Consider the following 21698-nt stretch of genomic DNA (forward strand, 5'->3'; position numbering starts at 1 on the left):
CTCTCGTAATTGAGCAAAGTGATGTTTGTGCTTCAAAATAAGTTTTGTTCAAAAGCAAACACCTGAAACTTCAGCTTAATTAAACATTTGTCGTCTAATTTGCCCTGAAGCAGGAGAATGACAGGCACAGAAAGGTTGACGTGCGTTAGCATTTGCCTTTGACCGTGTCTGTTGTTAGGGTTTGACTGAATCCCCAATGAAGTCAGTGGTATGGGGATGAAATTAAATGTGGTGTCTCACCTGATTGATGTGCTTCAGTTTATCGATGATCTGATTTATCACAGGGTCCGCTCCCTTCACTTTGACTTCTGGATTCGCGGTCTGAGCTTTGATCCCATTGCCCACCACTCTCAGAGTATAACTGTGGATGTCAGACAGGGAAAAGACAGGAGAGTAAATTAGACTTACATAACTCACTAAACTCACAGCAGTTTGAAAACTTAAAGTTAGACAATTGTACTGAAGTGGTCTCTCACAACCATGGGATACACAAACTCTTTGAAAAGAAAAGACAGAAAACCGAACTGAAAAATGAGTTGAGGTGACTGAACTTGTAACAAAGCCAATGCAGTAAATGTTTACAATTGATTTAGTGTCAAATAGAAATGCTGTTGAATGTATTAGTCTAACCATGTAGTTTAACCATATCTGCACTCCAGGAAAAGGAGCAAATAACTTGACCCCAGAAATGGAGTCCATCATTCTGGACTGACCTCAATGACTTCATCCAGACCAATCCCACAGCAGGCAACTCAGAAATGACCTCTATGCTTGAGTCATTTTCGTGGGTCCTCTACTGAATGATTAATATGAGAGTGGAAAGATTACATCTGCACCATCTGTGCCCAATTCCTCCCAATGAAAATGTGTCAGGAAACCCTATAAATGTGACTGCATGGTTTGTTGCCAGTAGATTCATTTTCCTCCAAGTTGTTGCATTTACTTTGTGGAAAGATCAATGCAGTGTTGTACAGCGATTGTTCAAACATATTCTCTGACACATGAGCATGATTATGTCAAAAGTTCTCTCTCCGATACACACACGCGCGCGCACACACACACTCTCTCTTTCTTCTCTCTCTCTATCCTCTATTCCCCCTCACCCAAAGGCTCTCTTTCATGCAGTCGGACATGTATTTCACAATGCCGGTGGGAGACAGAGTCAGAGAACATCGGAACACGCTCGCAGTAAAAACTCTCATGGGCTCTTCCACAGAGCCAGGAAATGTAAACCTGCTTCTTAAAGATGTTAGATGGTGACAGGCATTCATCATATGGAAGCATTCATCATGCATCGTTCCCACTGACTAAAAAACAAGTAATCGAGCCTCATCAAAAATAGGAGGAATCAAACCAATTTAAGACTGTCTCTCTGTAGAGCAGCATGTGCCTATATCTAGCAATCCACTTCCCAAGCAGAGGCCTAGTTTGCGTCTCATCTTTCACAGAGACAGCCTGAGATTGAAATTTTCAATCATTTTCTTTTTTCTTTTCTTTTTTTCCCCCAATCGCTGTTTCAATTCATTTTTTCTTGCCCTTTCACCCCTTTCTTTTCTGTCATTTTGTTTCTCTCTCCTCTCTTCTGTCAGTTCTGCTGAAAAGGATTAATTGACCTCTGTCACCTCATTGTACCTCCGCTGACTTAGAGCAAAGTGGAATCAAGTCATCAGAATAATATAACCATTCTGAAACAAAGGTTCAGGTCCTGAAGGTATGCTATAAAAAGAACGCCATTTACTAAGCATAATGACTTGCTCGCATAAGATGGGAACAGGGAATAAGCAGGCTAATTGTGAAGGGTAAACTGTAGTCTATGGCAAATAATATCATAATACCTCTTTGATGGGTCATCACCGTCTATGAATGCTACAGCGAGGACTAAGGACTTGGCTCTTACATCATGATCGATGTTCAGGTGCAGTATTCTGAGGGTAAACGTTCTCCTTCTACCCTCTTTCCCCTCACAACATCTTCTTAAACAATCCCAAACAATCCCAAACAGAGCCAGCCACAACTCTCCAGTTGAATGCATTCAACTGGAGAGCTGTGTCAGTTCCAATGAATAGAATCTGTTGCCTGCAATCACATGAAGTGGTTTGTCATGCAATTCTTTTTGGGGTATTAAAAAAAAAAAATTATATGCTACAAAAATATGAAACTCCACAGGGCTCCCAAGCATGCAGACATCTACTGAGAGCCATTCTAGCATACCAGACCATATGAATTTACCAACATACAAGGTAAGGTGACGTCAAAGAGCTCTTACAACAAATCGTTAAACTATGCAGCATTATTTCAGATGGAACAAATGCCAAAACATAAGAAGAGAAATAAAAGGAGAAAAGTTGCCTCGGTACATTATTTTACATGGGATTAAAGTGATGAGGATTTAAATTGTGTGCATGTGGATCAACTGAGCAACCATGCGTCTCATCCCCCTTCTGGTGACGTGGGGGATAAAACAGATGAAGTCAATAGTGCTATTGGCAGAGATTTTGCTCCACACATTGCTGCTGCCTTTTTCGTTCCAATTACTGGGAATCTGCGAGCCTTGAAGTGGTATTGACCTGTGCCAGGGCAAGGCGAGGGCACTAGCTTTTCTCGAGCCAGGCAGTAGTTTCTTGGGGGGGGGGGGGTAAAATAGTCTGACACCTGGCGAGTTATTAACTAGTTGCCTATTTTGATTGATTATCAGGTAAGGGGTGGCACACAGGGGTTATGTGTCACTTTTAGATAAAAGCATCTGTTAACGACTCAGCCTGGAAGTGTACCGTAAATGCAGCCTGTCATGCACCCTCAGGAGAGAGCACAAGACTATACTGAAAGGTACAATATTCCACTTTCTCTTTGTGTCATAGCCGCATGTTGTTTTAGAAGCATCTGTTCTTCTAGAAGACATGGACAGCTTCATGCAGGGTTCAGAAAATTCCAAAGCAGTAGAAATGTCATCTTTATGTAGGTGTGCCAGCTTTAAAACAAAATCTTTGAAATGTCATCCATATATAGGTGTACCAGCTTTCAAACTAGTTTTAACGTGCAAAGATGCAGATTAAAACCCATCTAAGGAGCTATCAAACAGCAATTGCAACTTTTCTGAAAGTAAAAGTTCCAATATAGATATGCAATTTATTTTTCCATGTACTGCAACACTGCACAGTTATTTCCTTCTCTAGAATTCTCTTTAGGGAAATTCAACTAAGAACAGTATTGCAGTAGAACCAAAAGTGCAAAAGTCTCCCACTTTATTTCTCAAAACCGGTTTCAATCCAAGGCGGATTATCAACATGATAAAGCCACTAACCGTAACCCCGCTCCTTGGTGACACACAATGTAAGAAGATAAGCGGATCTCTATCTGAGTTGACCAGACTTCTCAAGCAGACGTAAATAAGAAAACATTTAGGGGAGAGAGAGGGGGGAGCGGATTGAGGAAGCGAGAGAACGATTATGAATTCATGAGCGCTTCTGTAAACAAGAGTAAGCAAATCAACAAGCCCACAGCGGCCGAATCCCAGATGTACTCAGCCTATCAAATGGAGTGGCGTGCAGGCGGGATGCTGGTGCAAAATAAACACTTCAGCGGCTGATTGGATGGTACACTTACAATCGCAGTGCTTTGTAGGCATGGCGATCTGGCTGCCACGGGCCTAGAGGGCCTCAGTAGGGACAAACAGATGATAATGAGGCAGAGGCAGACATGCTCCCTGCCACAAAACTACATGTCCCATTTGCCATTTCAATTGCAGTCACCCTATCTGCATCTGTAACCTTTAATTGATACAAATACCCCCCCACCGGCCCAACCCCGAACACACGTTTTTAATTGCTTAACTTTTTCACATCAAAGCTCACCAGTGGTGTGGCCGCACTGCAATGTGTGTCCATACCCGGAAATATAGCTTCAACAACAAGCCCTTCAAGAAACCCCTTTGAAAGAAGTAAATGATCTAAGCCTTTCCCCTCTCTGACATATATGCGCTGTTTCATGCGGTGGAGGAAACCATAACTTGTTCCTTCTCTCTCAGTTAAGGAATTGTTTGATTAAGGTCCACAGGGAAACATGTGTGTGTGTTTGTGTGTGCGTATCACTGATGGCTCTGCAAGAGAAGGCAGAAAGCTGTTGTCTGGAGCTCTTAGGGTGGACGTAGGCTTGACTGGTTGTGACAGTGTTCAGCAGGCAGTGGAGCAGGGTTCGAATTACGGGGGGGGGGGGTTTGACCCCCCTAATTAAGACTTGGACCCCCCAAAAGAGGTAAAAAACCACAGGTCGGGGGGGGGGGTAGATACATTTATATATCATTCTTACCTGTAATCGTAACCCCCCGATTGTCATTGTATAATTCGCACAGTGTACAGGTGGTTTAGGAAACACCTTTGACAACCAGGTCCCACTACCATGCTGTGGCCACCTCGAGGTCACAGATCACTGAAGTGACAATCACTGTGCAGGGTAGCACACACCACAGGCCAGAGGAACAACGGTAGAAAGGTAAAGAGATTCATTAAAATGTATTTTCAGCTCAACAGTGTTGGGATTGTGGACGGCAAACACATTCTGGCTTTTCAGTGAATTAGTATTTGCATGTCCATATGGAATACAGCCCAGCAACCATCTTTGAGGCAAAACCCACAGGTTATTCAAAGCAGGTTGTTTAACTCCAAGCAAATATGCCAATATGGTGGCACTCTCCTTGTAGCTCACGACGTCGCGTAGTGGTGAGGTGCACGAGAGAGAGAACGATGAATCACTTGGGAGGGGTTATCGTCCATGTTCCGTAGGTGACTACATATCTCCAAAACATCCCGGAGATATCCAGTTCACCAGGGTTGAGTGCCACAAGTCGGCCTCAAATAGCAGGCTGCATTTGCTGCTGTATTGATTCCAAGTCAATTTTACGGTCCTGCGATCACAGAGCTTTGGTCCCCCCCTCCTCCTCTGGTTCCTATCTGTGTTTGTGTTTCCACATGGTGTCTCAACACCGTCAGACCGGAGTGCTGAGAGGACACAGTGCTTTCCAAGTGCAGGTGAGGGACTTTTCAGAAGGCATGCTGTACATCATATCCTACTGTGTGCTCGCAGATGGAGCAGATGCTGAGAACCAGAAGCTGGTGACACGACAGAAGCTAAATGCTTCCCCTGTTGATGTCTGACAGTAAACTAGTCCTTTTCATTCGATTTTTTTGCCCGTTGAAAGGTTTCAGATTGCACAAAAATGATTACCGTCCATCCTACTGGAAAAGGAATCGACATGGATGTGAGCCTTTGTTAAATTGCTCAATTTCACAAAAGATTGTCTTGAGTTTTTCCACTCACTGTTCGACTAAAAGTATCTATTACGCAATGCAAATGATGTCACACCCATATCATATCGTATCCTGTAATTCACTAATGTCAGGCAGATTTATTGAGTGTCCAACATTCTTTTGGCCAGAATGTCAGGCCCTGTAGCAGTTAATCTGCCCAGCCCTACACAACCCCCTTAACTCGCGTCGGCAATGTAGACTGACAGTTGGCCAGTTATGAAGCCCTGCAGCCTCCCCCTCCGCTCCCCCTCGGCAGACGTGATTCATGAGGCTCTGCGTCTTGATTTAGTGGCTCCTTCATGTTGCTCCGGGCCCACAGCGGAGGGGCCACCTCCCCAGGAGGGACTCAGAGGCCACAGGCCTGTTAGAGTGCTCTGGCGTCCTCTGTGGATCCCCAGCTGGGGATGAGCTCGGCTCAAACACACACACGCACACTCACTCACGCATATGCCTACACACACACACATACACATAACCAAACACGCGCCATACTTCTAAGCCAAGCGGACACTTCAGGATTTTAGAACCGGGTAATGAGTTGTGATCAGGATGCCAACTCACATTTTAGTGAAGACAAAATGTACTTTCAGCGTGGTATCCAGACACACGACGGCAGGGGCGTGAGGGAGATCAACGTCGACAAGAATGCTGCCTCGCTTGTGTGTTCATTACTTACCAGACATCACCAGGACATGACTGCAGAGATGATTTGGTCATTCAGTGGATGCTTGCACTAAATTGGAAATCTACTGTATCTACTCAAGCTACTACTGTAACTTTACACTAACCCTTGTTCACTCAGGGATACCCACTCAAGACAAATCCACTACTCGCCAGGTTGACTGAGGTTGGGCAGGGTTCAAGGAAGGGAACAAATAATGAACACAAACAAACCTCCCAATAAGACACACGCATGCACATTCAAACTGTCCAGACGCGGAACGTGTTTCTGTGTGTGTTTCTGTGTGTGTTTCTGTGTGTGTTTCTGTGTGTGTTTCTGTGTGTTTTTCTGTGTGTGTTTCTGTGTGTGTGTGGTCTAGTGTGTGAGCTAAGAGGCGGTGACAGGACTGTGTACATGGCCCCACAGTCAGGACACCCATGGGACTTGGAAGGAGAGTGAGAGGCTGCTATGACAGAGAGAAGCACTAATCCCTGTCGGTGGCCAAGGTCACGGTCAACTCCTGTGGAACTGTCCAGGAGTTAGACTGCACCCCCCACACACCTTACACGATTAGGCCAATGGAACATCAGTTAAAGCAGTCAAATGAAGGGTGCGGACAACAAATAGTTTCTCGATTCTCGCCATGTTCCTCCGTTTAGGTCATAACTCTGCTGGTTACTCCTCTATCTGCATTACCCAGTTCAACCCAATTTCGGTTTTATGGGACGAGCACAGGGGCTTTCAGAAATAGCCGGAAGAATCACTGTGCTACCACTGCCTTATCGGCTTCAGTAAATTACTGGAGGATCAGATACGGCTGCCAGCTCGCTCAGCTCCACTCCAGAAAACTCAGAGTAAGTGTCAAGACAAGGCAGGAGGAAACACAGAGGAGCCCTAGGGAGGGTGACGGCATCCACCCCCCCCCCTTTGTTTAAAGGTCATCCCATGTTATCCAACGCTCATCTTCAATCACTGCAGATCGCCGCCTTTTTAGAGCTCTCTGGCAGAGAAGGGGGACGACGACAAGGGCCCTGTCAATCATTTATTTAGTGCTGCTGAGTCTCGGTTGGGGTGTACAGGTCTGGATGGGGGATAGGGAAATATGCGGAGGATCAAACTCAGCCCTTCTTTTGCATCCCCACGTGCATCGGCGCTCCTGAAGATCGCTTGGGTCGGCTCATTTCCGGGGGCTGGTATATATCGCTGTGAGGAAGTAAGCTCTTTCCATTCGAGAGCCAGGCGTGTGTCTCACACAAGAGAAAAAGTGCGCACACAGGCACAAAATAGTGTGAGTGCGGATCACAGCGAGGAGGCGCGACGGAGGGGGAGCCAACCCTGACATATCAAACAGCTGAGCGTGATGGATCGGCCCTGATCTGGGATCAGATTTCCCCTCCAGCCAGCGTCACACCTCCCGCTGGCAGCTGCGGCCCTGCTGCAGGACGGGGCCAGTCAAGACGCTCGGTGCCTCGGCCCTCTTACCCAGCGCGCCTCGGAGGAGGCGGCACGCGGCAGATGGCGAACGCCGGCGCCGATCGAGCATGTCATCGTGGCGGGCCCGAGCTGAAGGTGACATACGACGTCACCGGGCGCAGGTGCATTCTGGGTAGCTCGATTATGGGAGTGAGTAAGGTTTTTTTTTCTCCTTCCATTTCTGGCAGGAGGGGTTCAAGGTTGTGGACTAAATAAGGGATGTTACCCCCGAACATACACACACACACCAACACCACACACACCCCACCCCAACCACTCCCCCCCAGTCCCTTCTTCCCCTCTCACCATTAAGGTAAATAAGAGGCTCCTGGAGAGCCAATCAGCACGGCCGGGTGAGCAGAGATGCATGTTTGTGCTGCCGTCGTCCCAGAACTCAGGTCGTTTATCTTGGCTGTCAGGTAAAGGGCACACTCCGAGAAGGTGAAACTTTCATTTTTTTTAATAAGGGCCTTGTGCCGTTTCCATAGAAACAGTGAGACAACATTTACCACTATGATGATGAGCGGCTTAGGCTGGGAGCATCCCAGGCTGCGGCGCGTCAAAGTGTGTTGCATCGTCCCAGAAAAATCAAGAGCTGTTTAAATACACTCACGGAAGCCTCCGGACTCGACCCCTTCTGCAGAGGTAGCGGAGTAATGAGCAAGGTTTAACACCTGGCTTTTAACTCAGGAAGTGGGTTGTTGACATTCCTTAAGACTGCCGGATTCAAAGTCGTGTAGCAGCCAACATGTACAATAACTTTGTTATGGGTAATTGAACTCAGATCGGAGAAAAAAATTTGTAACCTAAAAAACAAACTGGTATTGTACAGTGTGTCAAGACATTTACAGCGTTTGAAATAGAAGACTTGTTCACTGTCTGCGACTGTATGAGCTGAATACATAATGGAGCATGCTTTAGAGCAGTGAAGTTCACGGTTTTCTGGAACCGTCTAAATGCCACCCATGTATCCATGGGTTCACACGAGAAAAACTAACAACTGAGAATTCCAATGAAATGTTCATGTTTACTGTATTTCCCACTCTCAGGCTCAATATAGGAAACTGTTTTATTTAACAAATGAGTCACCATTTTTATACAGTGCAATATTTGCTTCCAGAAGAGGCGTTAATAGGCAGATAAACACACACCTACTTGTTGCTGTCATTTCTGGTTACATTTCTTGTCATTTCTCTCTCGACTTATCTGTGTTCTTCCCGGCCTTCATTTAGCCTTCGTAAAGGAAAAATATTCTCATTTTGAAAGGAGTCTTTCATTCTCCAATCAAACTTTTCAGAGCAAAAAAAAAGAAGCTATTTGGAACTCAAATCAAAGTAGTTCCAGTAAATCAAACCCAGTAAAATAACAAAGCTTAAAGTGCTGTTGAAGAGGACCAAGGGACTGGGAAGATCACTAATACTAACACTGTAGACGGTTCTATCACCTTTAGTACCTGCTTTTAAAGTTCTGTTTGACACTATTATTATGAGTAGAAGACACTGCATGTTTGTCTACCTGTGTGTGTGTGTGTGTGTGTGTGTGTGTGTGTGTGTGTGTGTGTGTGTGTGTGTGTGTGTGTGTGTGTGTGTGTGTGTGTGTGTGTGTGTGTGTGTGTGTGTGTGTGTGTGTGTGTGTGTGTGTGTGTGTGTGTGGTCATGAGGAGGTGGCCAGACAGGCAGAAGGATGAATCATGGAGAGAGCGATGAATAGAGGGAGGGAGGGTGGGGAGGATTTCAGATTTAGCTCACGCTACGCGGCACCAGCGGGTGTTTGTTCTTATGAATCTCTCACTGTAAGAATGAATTGTTAAACTTCCTTTGGTCGCTGTCTGACCCTTCTTAACTGCAGAATCCAACATCTCTCCTGGAGAGAGAATCTGCCCTAACCCTAATGTGTTGGTCAAGGCGTTTTCACTGGATGTGCTAGAACACCAAAGGCACTTTGTTTCCAGTCTCCAGACATCACTTTACCACAAGTAAAGTTGACTATGTCCTATGTCTCCTCTGGGAGACATAGGACCTCCTCAATTCCCTCACAAATGATTGTGTGTGTGTGTGGGTGATTCAAGATGCTAGGACCAGTCATCTTAGTCAAGATAGGGTGACTTATGATGATTATTAGGAACATTTGGAGTCAACAGACAGCGTGAACAAGACACACAAACACACAATTCCCAAACATATGCACACCCACCCACCCAGCAGGCTGTTCCCTCCAGCCTTGTGAACTCTGTATGTGAGAGCGTGCTCCTGTTCGACCTTCAGTAAACCAGGGTACACATCCCTGTGCTGATCGATTCTGCTGGATCACAAGAGGCACCACCCGGGACAGAGGCATGGGGGCCGTGTGCTGATGGATCAGAGCCCCACACACACGTACAAACACACACAAGCACATAATGAAACCCACACCCACACAAATGAAAACAAGGACTTAAGGACTGACTAACACTTAACACAATCTAACACAATCTCCCCGCCTCCTCTCTCTCTCTCTCTCTCTCCCTCTCCCTCTCCCTCTCCCTCTCCCTCTCCCTCTCCCTCTCCCCCTCTCTCTCTCTCTCTCTCTCTCTCCCTCGGTCTACATTCCCTGCCTCATATCCATGGACTGGCTGGCCTTGTCCTTTACTGTCAGTGTGGTCATCTGGGAATAACCCCCCCCACCCCCTCCGTCTCAGTGTCCTATTTGCTTCCCGTCGTCCGATGTCCCTCCATGCCTTTCATCTTCTGGAGCGTCCATCGCCCTCTCCCCTATCCGTCCCTCTCTCCCTTCACCCTCTCCTCCCCCCCCCCCCCCCCCCCCACTCCTCCTCGTCTCGCCCTCCGGGTGCTCTGAGAGGGATGTGGGGCCATGTTGAAGTGGAATCCGACCCATGCTCCTCTCCGACCTCAGACAGTCTACGTGGTTTTTGTGGTTCTCTCGCCCAGCCCTGCGCTGGCTGCAGCAGAATGGGGCTTTACCCAGACAAGCTCCTCCCTCCCTCCCCTCTCTTCCGCTATCACTCACATGCTGCAGGAGCAGTTTGGTACTGACACTTAACTGTCCTGAGGGGGATTGGGGCGAGCAGGGAAGGCCAGGCACTGGCTGGATTTGGTCTAATGTTTGTGTTTTATCTTCCCTTTACATAATGTGGTATTATCATGAATACATGGAAATCTATTGAAGGTGATTAGACAAGAACTGATTTGGGCTATTTTGGTTGTTTTGCATGTGCTTATCTTAAAAAATTAATTCCATAACAATTTCAATCACACTGATCGTCCGCACGGAAATATTTTTGTATAAGTGCAGTGCATGGATTTCTTTCTACTAAGAAGCCTTGATAACTTTCTCTGTGAAGGCCTAACCAAATGGATTGAGCTCCCTCTGTTGGTCAAACACAAACACTACAACACCTAAAAATGTCCCCCTGTCCAATGGATTGATGTGGAGTTCGTAGAGCTAAATTTGTTTAACTAATAACAATAGAGCCACTATAGACATTTAACTACCCATTCTTCAAAGGCATACCTACTGGTGAAGAGTTGGACGTGATCGATAAACTGTGGCTCAATGGCTTACTAGAATCTATAGCAAAGCTTAGAGGATCTGAAGGTCTTTAAATTGGATTTGTCCCAGGTAGGCCAGATAATCTGAGAAGGCATTTAGACCCTTGATGCTTATTCAATAAATACCTATTAGCAGTTCTTAAAAGCATCACATGGACTACGTACCCCCCCCCCCACCCCCAAGTCACACCAGGGAGCTCAACCTCTCAAGGATATACACCAGTGTGATCACTCAGGACCTAACAGTAGAGTATTCCTGAAACATGTTTGTGAGACGAGCTTTCAGCACTGCTTTTAGCACTGTTTGCCAGTTCAAACCAAAAACGATTCGCTTCTAGTTCCGCAGGGGGTGAACGTTAGTGGGTGTGGGTGTGTGTGTGTGTGTGTCTGCATGTGTGGGTGTGTGGGTTTGTCGAGGGTTGCAGGGTTAAGTTGGCCACCTACTCCGCCATTCTGGGAGGCCTATTAAAATGAAAGGCCACACGCAGACTCAGCGCTCGGCGGCTGGGAGAGATGCATATTTATCTCGCCGGCAGCAGATTGCATATTGAATTCAAACAGCGAGCAAGGTCAACGAGCTGATTACCAGATGTAAAAAGAGTCCTGTTGTAGACAATTAGAACAAGCCCGTTTGAGAGCACAAAATAAACACCTGGTGAGTGTGTGCACAGGGTGACTGGATTAGAACGGGAGGATATTAAGAGGAAACTGCACCATAGCCGAATGCATGAATTAAACATTAGCAGGTTCACATTACATTCGTTGAGGCAGTAGGGTTTTAACAGCAGGGCCTATTTGATTTAGCTCATTGGGTATACTGACTTGGAGGGGATAGCACTTGGAACCATTTAAATGATTGGTTAAAATTGTGGAATTCCTGCATATCTGGCACACAGGGAGTGCGGATCTAATTAGCCAACTAGAGCCTGTCTGTCAGAGTTTTGCTACAATAAAGTCCATGCTCATTGGCCCTCTGGACAGGAACTGGGTACCATCAAGATAAAAGACTGGGTGGGCATTCCAGACCAGTCACTATGGAAACGAGGGGACCTGTTTCCTAACAATCTCCCTTGAGGACTAGCTACTTAATTCTAACAGAAAAGCTTCTAGATCACACAAATAAAATGAAAAGTATTGTCAGAAAGGGATAGAGGGAAAGATGGAGAGAGGCAGAAAACAAGAACGGGAGAGAGAAATATTGAGCTCAAGATCAAGAGGGCGGAACAAAGAAACAGAGAGAGAGCTCTGCAGAGAGAGAGAAAGAGGGTGAGCAATAGAGACAGAGAGAGAGAGACAAAAGAGCAAAACAGATAGAAGAAGAGAGAGAGCTAAGCAGAGAGAGAGAGAGAGAGAGAGAGAGAGAGAGAGAGAGAGAGAGAGAGAGAGAGAGAGAGAGAGAGAGAGAGAGAGAGAGAGAGAGAGAGAGAGAGAGAGAGAGAGAGAGAGAGAGAGAGAGAGAGAGAGAGAGAGAGAGAGAGAGAGAGAGAGAGAGAGAGAGAGAGAGAAAGGACCCCTGCACTCTATCCCCATGACTCAGATACGTTTATTTGTCAGTGAGTCACGGTGGGATAAGACAGTGGATGGGCCCATTGACGCCTCCATAGTTTTTCATTTGAAGTTTGGAGGCTTGTATCCGACAGACAGGTCCCAGCAGAGAGGCAGGGAGAGAGAGAGAGAGAGAGAGAGAGAGAGAGAGAGAGAGAGAGAGAGAGAGAGAGAGAGAGAGAGAGAGAGAGGGAGGGGGAGAGAGAGAGAGAGAGAGGGAGAGGGAGAGAGAGAGAGAGAAAGAGAGAGAGGGAGAGAGAGAGGGAGAGAGAGAGGGCTGCTCGTTGGCAGTCTGCCAGCCTTTCAGCACCACTCTGTGTGTCCGTGACGGATGGAGAAAGAATGTGGGAATCTGCTAACCTTTTCCTGCACCGACACAGACGGTGTCCCCAAACCAGGAGAGTCATCTGTCTCCCCTCTCCGTTTGAAAAGACAAACTGTCTCGTTTTATATTATTTTTGCACCACGCAATCAAAAGAGGATAGTGGAGGAACTGGAGCTGGTCTTGGTATTTACCCGGTCTGCGATGGTGTTATAAAGCACACAAATCACATTTTAGAGCGTGTCAGCGTGTCAATGGGCCGCTAGAATGATGGATCATGTCTACTGGAACAGTGGAATTCTTCTCCTCGGGTTTGTCTCATCCCTCGGGGACAAAACACACACACCAGACCACATTCATGGAACACTAGTGAAACAGTTTGTCGTTTGTTTTTCTTCCCAGGTTCAGGTTAGGATGGGGGGGTGGGGTGATGTGAGCTAATCCCGGGGAGCAGTTCTCCGACCATAGTGAAATGAAGGAAGTCGAGATGAAAGCTTGTTGTGCTTCGCTTCATCTTTATCTGATCTCTCTTTATCTCATTGTTAGCCCGGACCCAGATGTGGGTGTGCGCTTTGAAATCGCTCTCGTCAATCTCTGGCTTTCTGCTTGCCTTTATATAAAAATATACTAAAGCTCTTGTGCAACTTATTTCATCTTACAGGCCATAAAACAATGTGTCAGGACGCTGGTAGCTATTAAGCAACCACAAGACAGCACATCAGACACCTGCACAAACTCACACACTCAAACTCACACACACACTCATAGGACCCGTACCAGTCATTTCAAGTCATAGCTGCCTCTTTCGTAAATCACCCTTCATTCTCTGTGTTGGTTTTATCCCCCCCCCCTCTCTCTCTCTCTCTCTCTCTCTCTCTCTCTCTCTCTCTCTCTCTCTCTCTCTCTCTCTCTCTCTCTCTCTCTCTCTCTCTCTCTCTCTCTCTCTCCCTCTCTCGCTCTGTCGCTCTCTCCCCCCTTCCCCCCCTCCCTCCCTCCCTCCCTCCCTGTGGCAGCTTAGCTCTGGCCCTATGGGCTGGCTGTTATTTATCACCTGTCGCCTGGCCTGCTTGGGTCGACCGGGATAGTGATATAGAGTGATAGGCTAATAGGAAGAAGCCTGTAGAACAAAAGGCAGCAATCAGACTTGTGTTGGTGGTAGGGGGTTGGTTGTCTTCTACTGCTAATCTTCAGGTTGGGCTAAACCATTGTATTACAAAGGATGTCAAACAGGAGATTCCTCTTATCTGACCAGTGGACTGATCAGATAGGATGAGGGAACAAGGAGATGAGGACAGGATGCAACCTCAGTTGCAGTTGACCCAACCGTCCACTTGGAGGCAGTGCAGTCCCAAAGCCTTGACAGCTACAGTAGCCAGCCAGTCTTGACCTCTCACTCACCCACCAGCTGTGATACTGCATTTGCCGACCTGTCATCTTCTACTGGTGGACAAACACCCAAACCTGATACCCCACCCCCTTCACGGTTTGAATTATGGGCCCACCTGCCTTTTAACAGTGCTGACAGCAGATGACAGTTTGGAGGAAATACCACCGGGGGTGGATTTATAGGGGGGTCCTTGACTGATGACAGACCAGGTGAGATGGAGACACGGGGCTGTGAGGCTGCTATTAGATACTGACGAGAAAGACCAGCCCGGACACTTGACATACGCTGAGAAAACACGCGCTACATCAAAAGATAAAGGAGAGGACAAGCAGTCAGTTCTTCGGGAGAAGGCGTGTGGCTGGGGGGGAGGGGGGAGCGAGTGTGTGAGCGCTGCGTGTGAGCGTGTGAGCGTGCGTGTGTGTGTGTCTAACCTCTTGACCACGTCGGCTCCGTTCCAGCAGGAGTGCCCGTCGGCAGACGCCAGCTCGCTCACACACAGCTGGTCGGCCAGGCCACCGTAGAACGTCCGGTAGAGACGCAGGCTGTTCAGGAACTCCCTAGACATGACACACACACGCACGCACACGCATTTACAGCCCCGTGTACACACGCAGTACACACAAACACTGTCCCGTGTGTGTGTGTGTAAGTTAGAAGGTAGAATGAGAAAGGAGGCAACACACCGAGATGGTTCACTACTCACTTCCTCCTGGTGGCCAGGGAGTCCACAGCCTCCCTCAGAGGGGCTTTGAGAGGGATGGACTCTCTAGCGCCGCCCTGCTGGACACTGACTGACTGGGCAGGTCTTCTATTGGGGTGACCGCACACCTTATGGACCTGGCCAGAGAGAAGATGTGAGACACATGCTCTCTATTCGCACAAGTACACAGTTGTAATTGGTAGGGAAGGTGCAGCCCATGGGGAGCATGAACAAGGCCTGGTTTTCCTCCTTCGATGTAGAACACTTCTCTGTGGAGCAACCACAGAGCAATCAGACTAATCCCGAAGGAACAACAGAAATCAATGAGTTGGCCACTGAGGCAGAGAATAGGTTGTTTATGTTCCAGGCTCCTTTGTCAGCTTGTTTAGTTGTAAAATTCTGTTCTGCTGGTGTACTCTCATGTTCAACTGACATGTTTTCCAATGCCGAGGCCTTCACCTTTCACCTCACCTAATGTTCTCATAGCAGGGAGCTATGAAGAGCGCAAGGGCAGCGTCTCTCCACAAGGTGGCAGAGTTACTTTGAGACAAATCCAGCATTCTTATGGCCACGGAAAATTCAGGACTAACAGACAGCTTATTACCAAAATCACTAACTATAAGCCTTGATTAGTTGGTGACTTTGGGGTTCCACCAGTGGCCAGCAAACTAAATGTGAGCCTTTATTAAAAACGAATTTCCACCATACCCCCCACTTAGCCTCCAGTCAGTTGACAGTTGTCGGCCACCATTTGACAAGAAGGTAAATACACTTGATGTAAACAGACACGTAGCTGCCCTGCAAAATTTCCATATTGACCGCCTGCAAATCATAACATAACTCATGAACCCAGACCGACACACAGTAATAGCCAAAAATAGTTTTGGTGGAGAACTTGGGCCTTGGCTTGAGTGGGTAGCGGTTCTATCCAAGCTGAGCTGACTAGAGAAATACCCACATGGTATATTTTGAGTGTTCCAGGCAAACTGTTGTTGTGTGGTATGTGCAATTTCCAGCCACTTATGTTTGGTCTGTGCTCCACATTCTTCTCTGACAGAGTGGTAGCAGCTGGGATAGTGGGCTGAGTTTAGAGGATTCTATTAACATACAGTAAAAATGGAAAGTACTCTTCCTCTTCCCCTCTTTCTCATCTCTACCAATCAGTCCGTTTTTGCTGAAGACATCTCGGTTGTGTGCTTGCGGGCTAATAGGATATTTCCGTTTGACCACCAAAACACTCCAACTCACAAAACATACCATATGTCATTTGTCATTTCGATTACTCGTGAGGAATTTGAGCAATGTATTTGACAGCATCGGCTGAGCTCAGGATGCTTTGAGGGAACATCTCAAACCGTAAACAACAAATCTCCCCGTGGGGGGGGTCCCACCTGGGCGGAGAGGCGCGGCCCGTTCTTCTGAGCGTGTGCGACGGCGTCGTGGACCAGCGTGTGAACTCCCAGCAGCACCTGCTCTATGTCGTGGTTGCCGTGCATGCGTGACGACAGGCCCTCCAGGGAGCGCACAAACTCCCTCCAGTGGGTGTCCACCTCGGCCATGCTGGCCAGACAGCCACGCACCACGTTGAGGCAGTAGCCCATGCAGGGCTTGGACTGGGTCAGGCCCTGGACACACACGGCAACAAGACACACTGCAGATAACACTGAAACGCGCACTCTTGAATTCATCAGCTAGCGGTTAGAGGAATTGTTCAAATCAAATCAAATCAAATTTATTTGTATAGCCCTTTTTACACGGAAAGCATGTCACAGAGGGCTTCACATATGCCATAGAACTGCCCCCTCAACCAACCTAAACCCTCAAGGAAGGGACCATCAAGTTTATGTGTGTTTGCCATTTGTAACAAGTACAGGTGCATTAGAATTCATGCTGTTTCGATTGAAAGGTGGACAGATTCGTACACACACGTCTTACCTGGCAGTGAGGGCAGAACTGCATCCTGAGCAGGGCTCGTCTACACTCTCTGGTGAATGTCAGGTGGTCGGTGGTGTTGATCACCTCGATGCCCAGGTGCAGCGCCTGGAGGAGGAGGCGGCCCTGGACCCCCGAGCGACCGATCTGATTGGCCAGAAGGCCGGGGGCCCCTCCGAACGGCACCAGGTCGCGGCGCGAGGACCTCACGCACTCTGCGTAGCCAGGGGCGATGTCACTGAGGCCCGGGTTGATGAGGGTGGTTGTAGACTAACGGGAAGAGGGGCGTCGAAGAAGCGCTGGACCAGGTCGTCCACGCTGAGCTCCGAGCCCAGGATGAAGAGGCCCACGTCAGTGAGGAGCTCCCTGACGGGGGGCGGACGCCTCGGCAGCCATGTTCCTGTAGGACTCCAGGAGGAGGGTGTTGGTGTGGTTCTCCGTCTGCTTCATTAAACCCTCAAAGGTCTCTGTCGAAAGGAGAGAGAGGGAGGAGAGAGAGAGAGAGGGAAACAAAAGAAATATGCTCACAAATGAATTGATATTCACCTTCCTACATGGTTCAGTTTGGGTCATAACAGTGTGGTTGGCTGAGTCATAGGGAAGCCCAAACTTGTCGCTGGGGTCACAACAACCAAACAACCGCTTGCTAACAACTAGGCAGCAATGTGTGACTGACCCGAGTTGTTCTGAACATGAGTGTGGGACGAGAGAAAAGAAGCGGAGAGGAGGAGGAGAGGAGGTTCAAAGGCTCGTTCTGGCAGCGCAGCAGGAGCAGCAGAGCTGGAGCAGCAGAGCCGGAGCAGCGCTTGGGGGAAGCTAGCAGGACAGGAGGCAGGCCTGGGCCCCCCTGCCTGGAACCCTACTGAGGCCTGGATGGGAGAGCAGAGCTGCTGCAGCACTGGCCTCAGGCAACACCCCACAGAGGCAGACAGGAGGGCTGAGAGCTGAGAGAGAAAAGAGAGAGGCATGGAGGAAGAGAGAGAGAGAGAGAGAGAGAGAGAGAGAGAGAGAGAGAGAGAGAGAGAGAGAGAGAGAGAGAGAGAGAAGAGAGAGAGAGAGAGCCTGAAGGAGAGAACTACAGAGAAATAGATCAATGAGAAAGAACTTACTGAGGCAAGACTGAGTTCTTTCACACTGTCACTGTCAATTAAACACTTGTGAGGAAGATTAATTTGGAGGGGAAGTATCGCACAAAAAAAAATATGTTTTGTTGTTCTGCTGTTGAGGTTCCTCTCTGATTATGAAAAGGAAAGTGTCTCATGCACGGGCTGGTGAATCTGCCACGAGGGAACCAACATATCCTGACATCCCCCTGTCTCTGCCACAAGAGTCTGGTTAACAATATCAGTGTGTGTACGTGTGTGGGTGTGTGAGTGTGTTTGTGTGTGTCAGTATGTATACCCCAGGATAACAACACTCATTTTTCTTAATCCTATTTCAATATGCACAGCAGGACCAGACCACATCCAGTGATTTACCCCCACAAGCAAATCCGACACCCAAGGCAAAAGGAAGTTACAGTAGCCCGATGCAGGGTACACTGTTCAAACCAGACTGACTTCCTCAGTTTAAAACATCGAATCAACTTTGAGAGTCGCAACCATGCACGTTCACAACACAAGTTATCCCCTGTGTCAGATCGCAGTCCCGTTCACAACAGGTCCACAGTGTGAAACGTAGTCCAACAGTTCCTGAGCATGTTCTCAAACATGTTTAAAAATAAATAAAAAAAGGGACTGGTAAAGGCAGTGGAGCTTCTAGCTAGCCAAGCGGTTCCCCCGCCTTTCTCCACTACCCTGCTCTAAGAAGTGAACCGTGGGCCTCTTCCCCCATCATGTGCTTGTCATGGGTTATAGTGGAGAGTTGGCCGGCCCCAAGGTGAGGGCCCAGGGCTGGGTAGAGGGGCTGAGCCGTGAATGGTGTGCACCAGCGCGGAGAGATTGACCGAGGGCACCCTGGATAGAGGGGCCGTAGGGTCCAGAGAGATGTTCAGGGCTGGCCTGGGAGCCAGGGGCCCGGGCAGAGCGGGGCACTGAGGCACCAGCAGGAGAGAGGAGAGGGTGACAGGGTAAAGGTGGCACTGCCGTGGTTGAATTCCCTGACAGGAATGTGTTGACCTGAGGTGTGCGCGCATACGGGGGGGTGTGGATAAGTACAAGCAGAAATGTGTATACCCGTGTGTGTGTGTGTTATGTATGAGTGGATGAATGCGTGTACTTGTGTGTGTGTGTCTCCTGCACGTCGTCTGCGTGGAGGGATTACTCCAGCAGAGCACCTGCTGTATGTGGCTGAGCAGAGCTGCTGAAGGTCCCACAGGGATTACCACGTCGCTTCTGGGGGGCTTCGCCAGATTAGCCTGGCCGGCTAATGAATCCCGCTTGTCAAGCAGCACAAAGAGGGTGTGTTGTACACATAGAGGAGAGGACAGCAGGGCCGAGGAGCGCGGATGTGACAGGCATCAACAGGTAGCCCACAGCCGTGAAGAGGAACATTGAAAGTTCAGGGGGAAATGCGCCCCTAATTTACCATTTGGATTTATCCTCTTAACTTTATAACAGGCCATTGTCCTAAACGCACCCACAGAACTCTCCACCTCCATAGTATGGCCTATTCGCCGTTGAATCCTGGACATGAAGTATACATTACTAGTCATTTAGACTGCCGTAAGTGAAAGACAAGGTGAAAAACGACCTTTCTACTGCACTCTCCCTGCAGCTTATTTCTCTTTGAAAGCCTCTGCAAGAAGAGAGATAAGAGGCTGACTGCAGCCTGCAAGACTTTCTGCCGGCATCAACTGTAGGGGACGCCCAAGGATACAGAGAGAGAGGAATGGGGAGGGAGGGAGAGAGAGAGAAGGACAGGGACAGGAACAGAGAGAAGAAAAAGGAGAGGGATCAGGGAGGGGACAGGGAGAAGGAGCGGGAGAAGGCGAAGGAGGAGAGAGAGGGAGAGGCAGAAGAAAGGGCAGATGGGGGGGGGGAGAGGAAGAGAGGGAAAAGGAGAGAGAGCACAGGGTGATGGAGCGTGGCGCAAGAAGCGAAGGCACGCCACAAAAGACAGTCAAAGGGGGAAGAGCAGAGAGGAGGGAACAAGACAGACAGAGGAGGGACTGATCAGTGAGGATGACGACGGTCAGTAGAGGACAAGACTACGGCGAAGAGTCTCGAGTGAAAAAGAAGGAAGCCCATCTGGAAGCTCGCTTTAGACCTGGGATACACAACAGTGACGCCTCATCACACGTTCTCAAACTGTTTGTGTTTTCCTTTCATTTTCCCTAAAGCTAGTTCCAATACTGCTGGCTCCACCAACCTAAACTTCAACGGTCACACTTGTGCTATTGCCAGGGAGAATTCTAGATCCATAAGAGCTCGGCATGTGTGTCAGGGAGTCAGCATGAGTGTGTGCATGGGCCCTGGTAAGGCTCAGGATACAGCACTATCAGAGCAGACAGACGCCCATGAATGATGCAGCAGAGTGCCGACATGACCCAGACACACAACGTCTTACCCTGCACCTTGTCCTCCCTACCTCCTCTCCCCCTGAACGACTTGCACCGATGCCACTATCAGAACAAGCACGAGACGTTCTCCCCTATCTTCCTGGAGGCCAGGCCCGGAGGTTGAAGCTACTGCTTAAGGCATCATGCAGGGTTTGGAGCTGAACTATGCTGAAGACCAACAGCTTACTGTGTCTCTGTATAACAAAAGGAAGGTTAGTCAGCTACTCACAGATGCTGTGATGACTCACGCCTTGTATATCTGAGATTGTCGAGGTACTTCTAAAGACAAACGGCAGGGAAGAAAGGAATATGGTTCCCCGTATCCCCATGTCATTATGTCCTCTGGTCCCAGAGGGGAGCTTGGTGGGGTGGCGGTGTGGGGGGGGGGGGGGGGGAGAGGGATGGGGGAGGGATGGGGGAGGGATGGGGGGGGCACCTAGATGCTTAAGGTGGAGTGGAATAAAGCATCTGGTCTCTTTGTTTCTCATGGCTCTCCTGGTACCTGTTTAATGACAACCATTTGTTATGAGGTGGGCTCTAGTGTCTCGGGCCCAGTGAACAGCTCGGAACTCTCCTAGGGCCTAGGTTGATGCTTCACTGATTCTTATGTGTGTGTGTGTGTGTGTGTATGTGTGTATCTCCCAGGGGCTACAGACAGTTGATTACAGAACAAACAGGAAACTCCACCAACAGGACACAACAAAGAAACTAGCACCACTCGTCTCCACCACAGAAGGATGTACAAAACAAAGCCTGCTCAATAACCAGCTCCTTTTTATGCCGTTCAATATCTTAGGCATCATATGGCATCTAAGAAATTCAGGACACTTATTTAGGGTTTTATAGAATTGTTACCGTTATCCTGGTCTCAGAAAGTTGAACAAATATTCCTTCTTGGAGGTCCTTGTTCCCTCCTACCTTATAGTTGGCACTATGGTTCTGCTGCTGCCCGGTAACTTGACAATTTAACACTGAGATTATGTAAACTACATTCAAGCTCTTGTAAAAAAAAATACACCTGCGCCATTGCACACTGCCAAAGCATGTCTGCTTATCACCACGGTAGAGCAAAAGAAAACCAATGTGATCAACCAACAGGTCTGGTCTGAACTAGTGAGCGTGTGGTGTAGATGCATGTGTGTGACATAAAGCAGTCTGACAGACACCTGGAGGTCTGGCTTCACTCTCTGACCTCCTACCAGCCATGTGGACACCATCAGTCCCAATCCAAACTGAGCATGTGTGTGTGTGTGTGTGTGTGTGTGTGGGCTCATAGCATACTGCCATCATCCAATGTTCACAGTGAAACACACAGGACCGTCCACCAG

At 48.3% G+C, this 21698-nt stretch overlaps 1 protein-coding gene across 1 annotated transcript in view; it reads right to left on the reverse strand.

The window, feature by feature from the left end:
• Positions 1 to 21698, reverse strand: part of gpc5a (glypican 5a) — a 69965-nt gene that overhangs the window by 29571 nt on the left and 18696 nt on the right. Inside the window, 8 exon segments of the mRNA XM_067260374.1 lie at positions 241 to 361; positions 14671 to 14796; positions 14943 to 15076; positions 16331 to 16564; positions 16875 to 17129; positions 17131 to 17154; positions 17156 to 17245; positions 17247 to 17338. Of these exon segments, the coding sequence (XP_067116475.1) occupies positions 241 to 361; positions 14671 to 14796; positions 14943 to 15076; positions 16331 to 16564; positions 16875 to 17129; positions 17131 to 17154; positions 17156 to 17245; positions 17247 to 17338 (1076 nt within the window).

This window comes from Osmerus mordax, chromosome 22, assembly GCF_038355195.1.
Source record: "Osmerus mordax isolate fOsmMor3 chromosome 22, fOsmMor3.pri, whole genome shotgun sequence".
In the NCBI taxonomy this organism is placed as follows: domain Eukaryota; kingdom Metazoa; phylum Chordata; class Actinopteri; order Osmeriformes; family Osmeridae; genus Osmerus; species Osmerus mordax.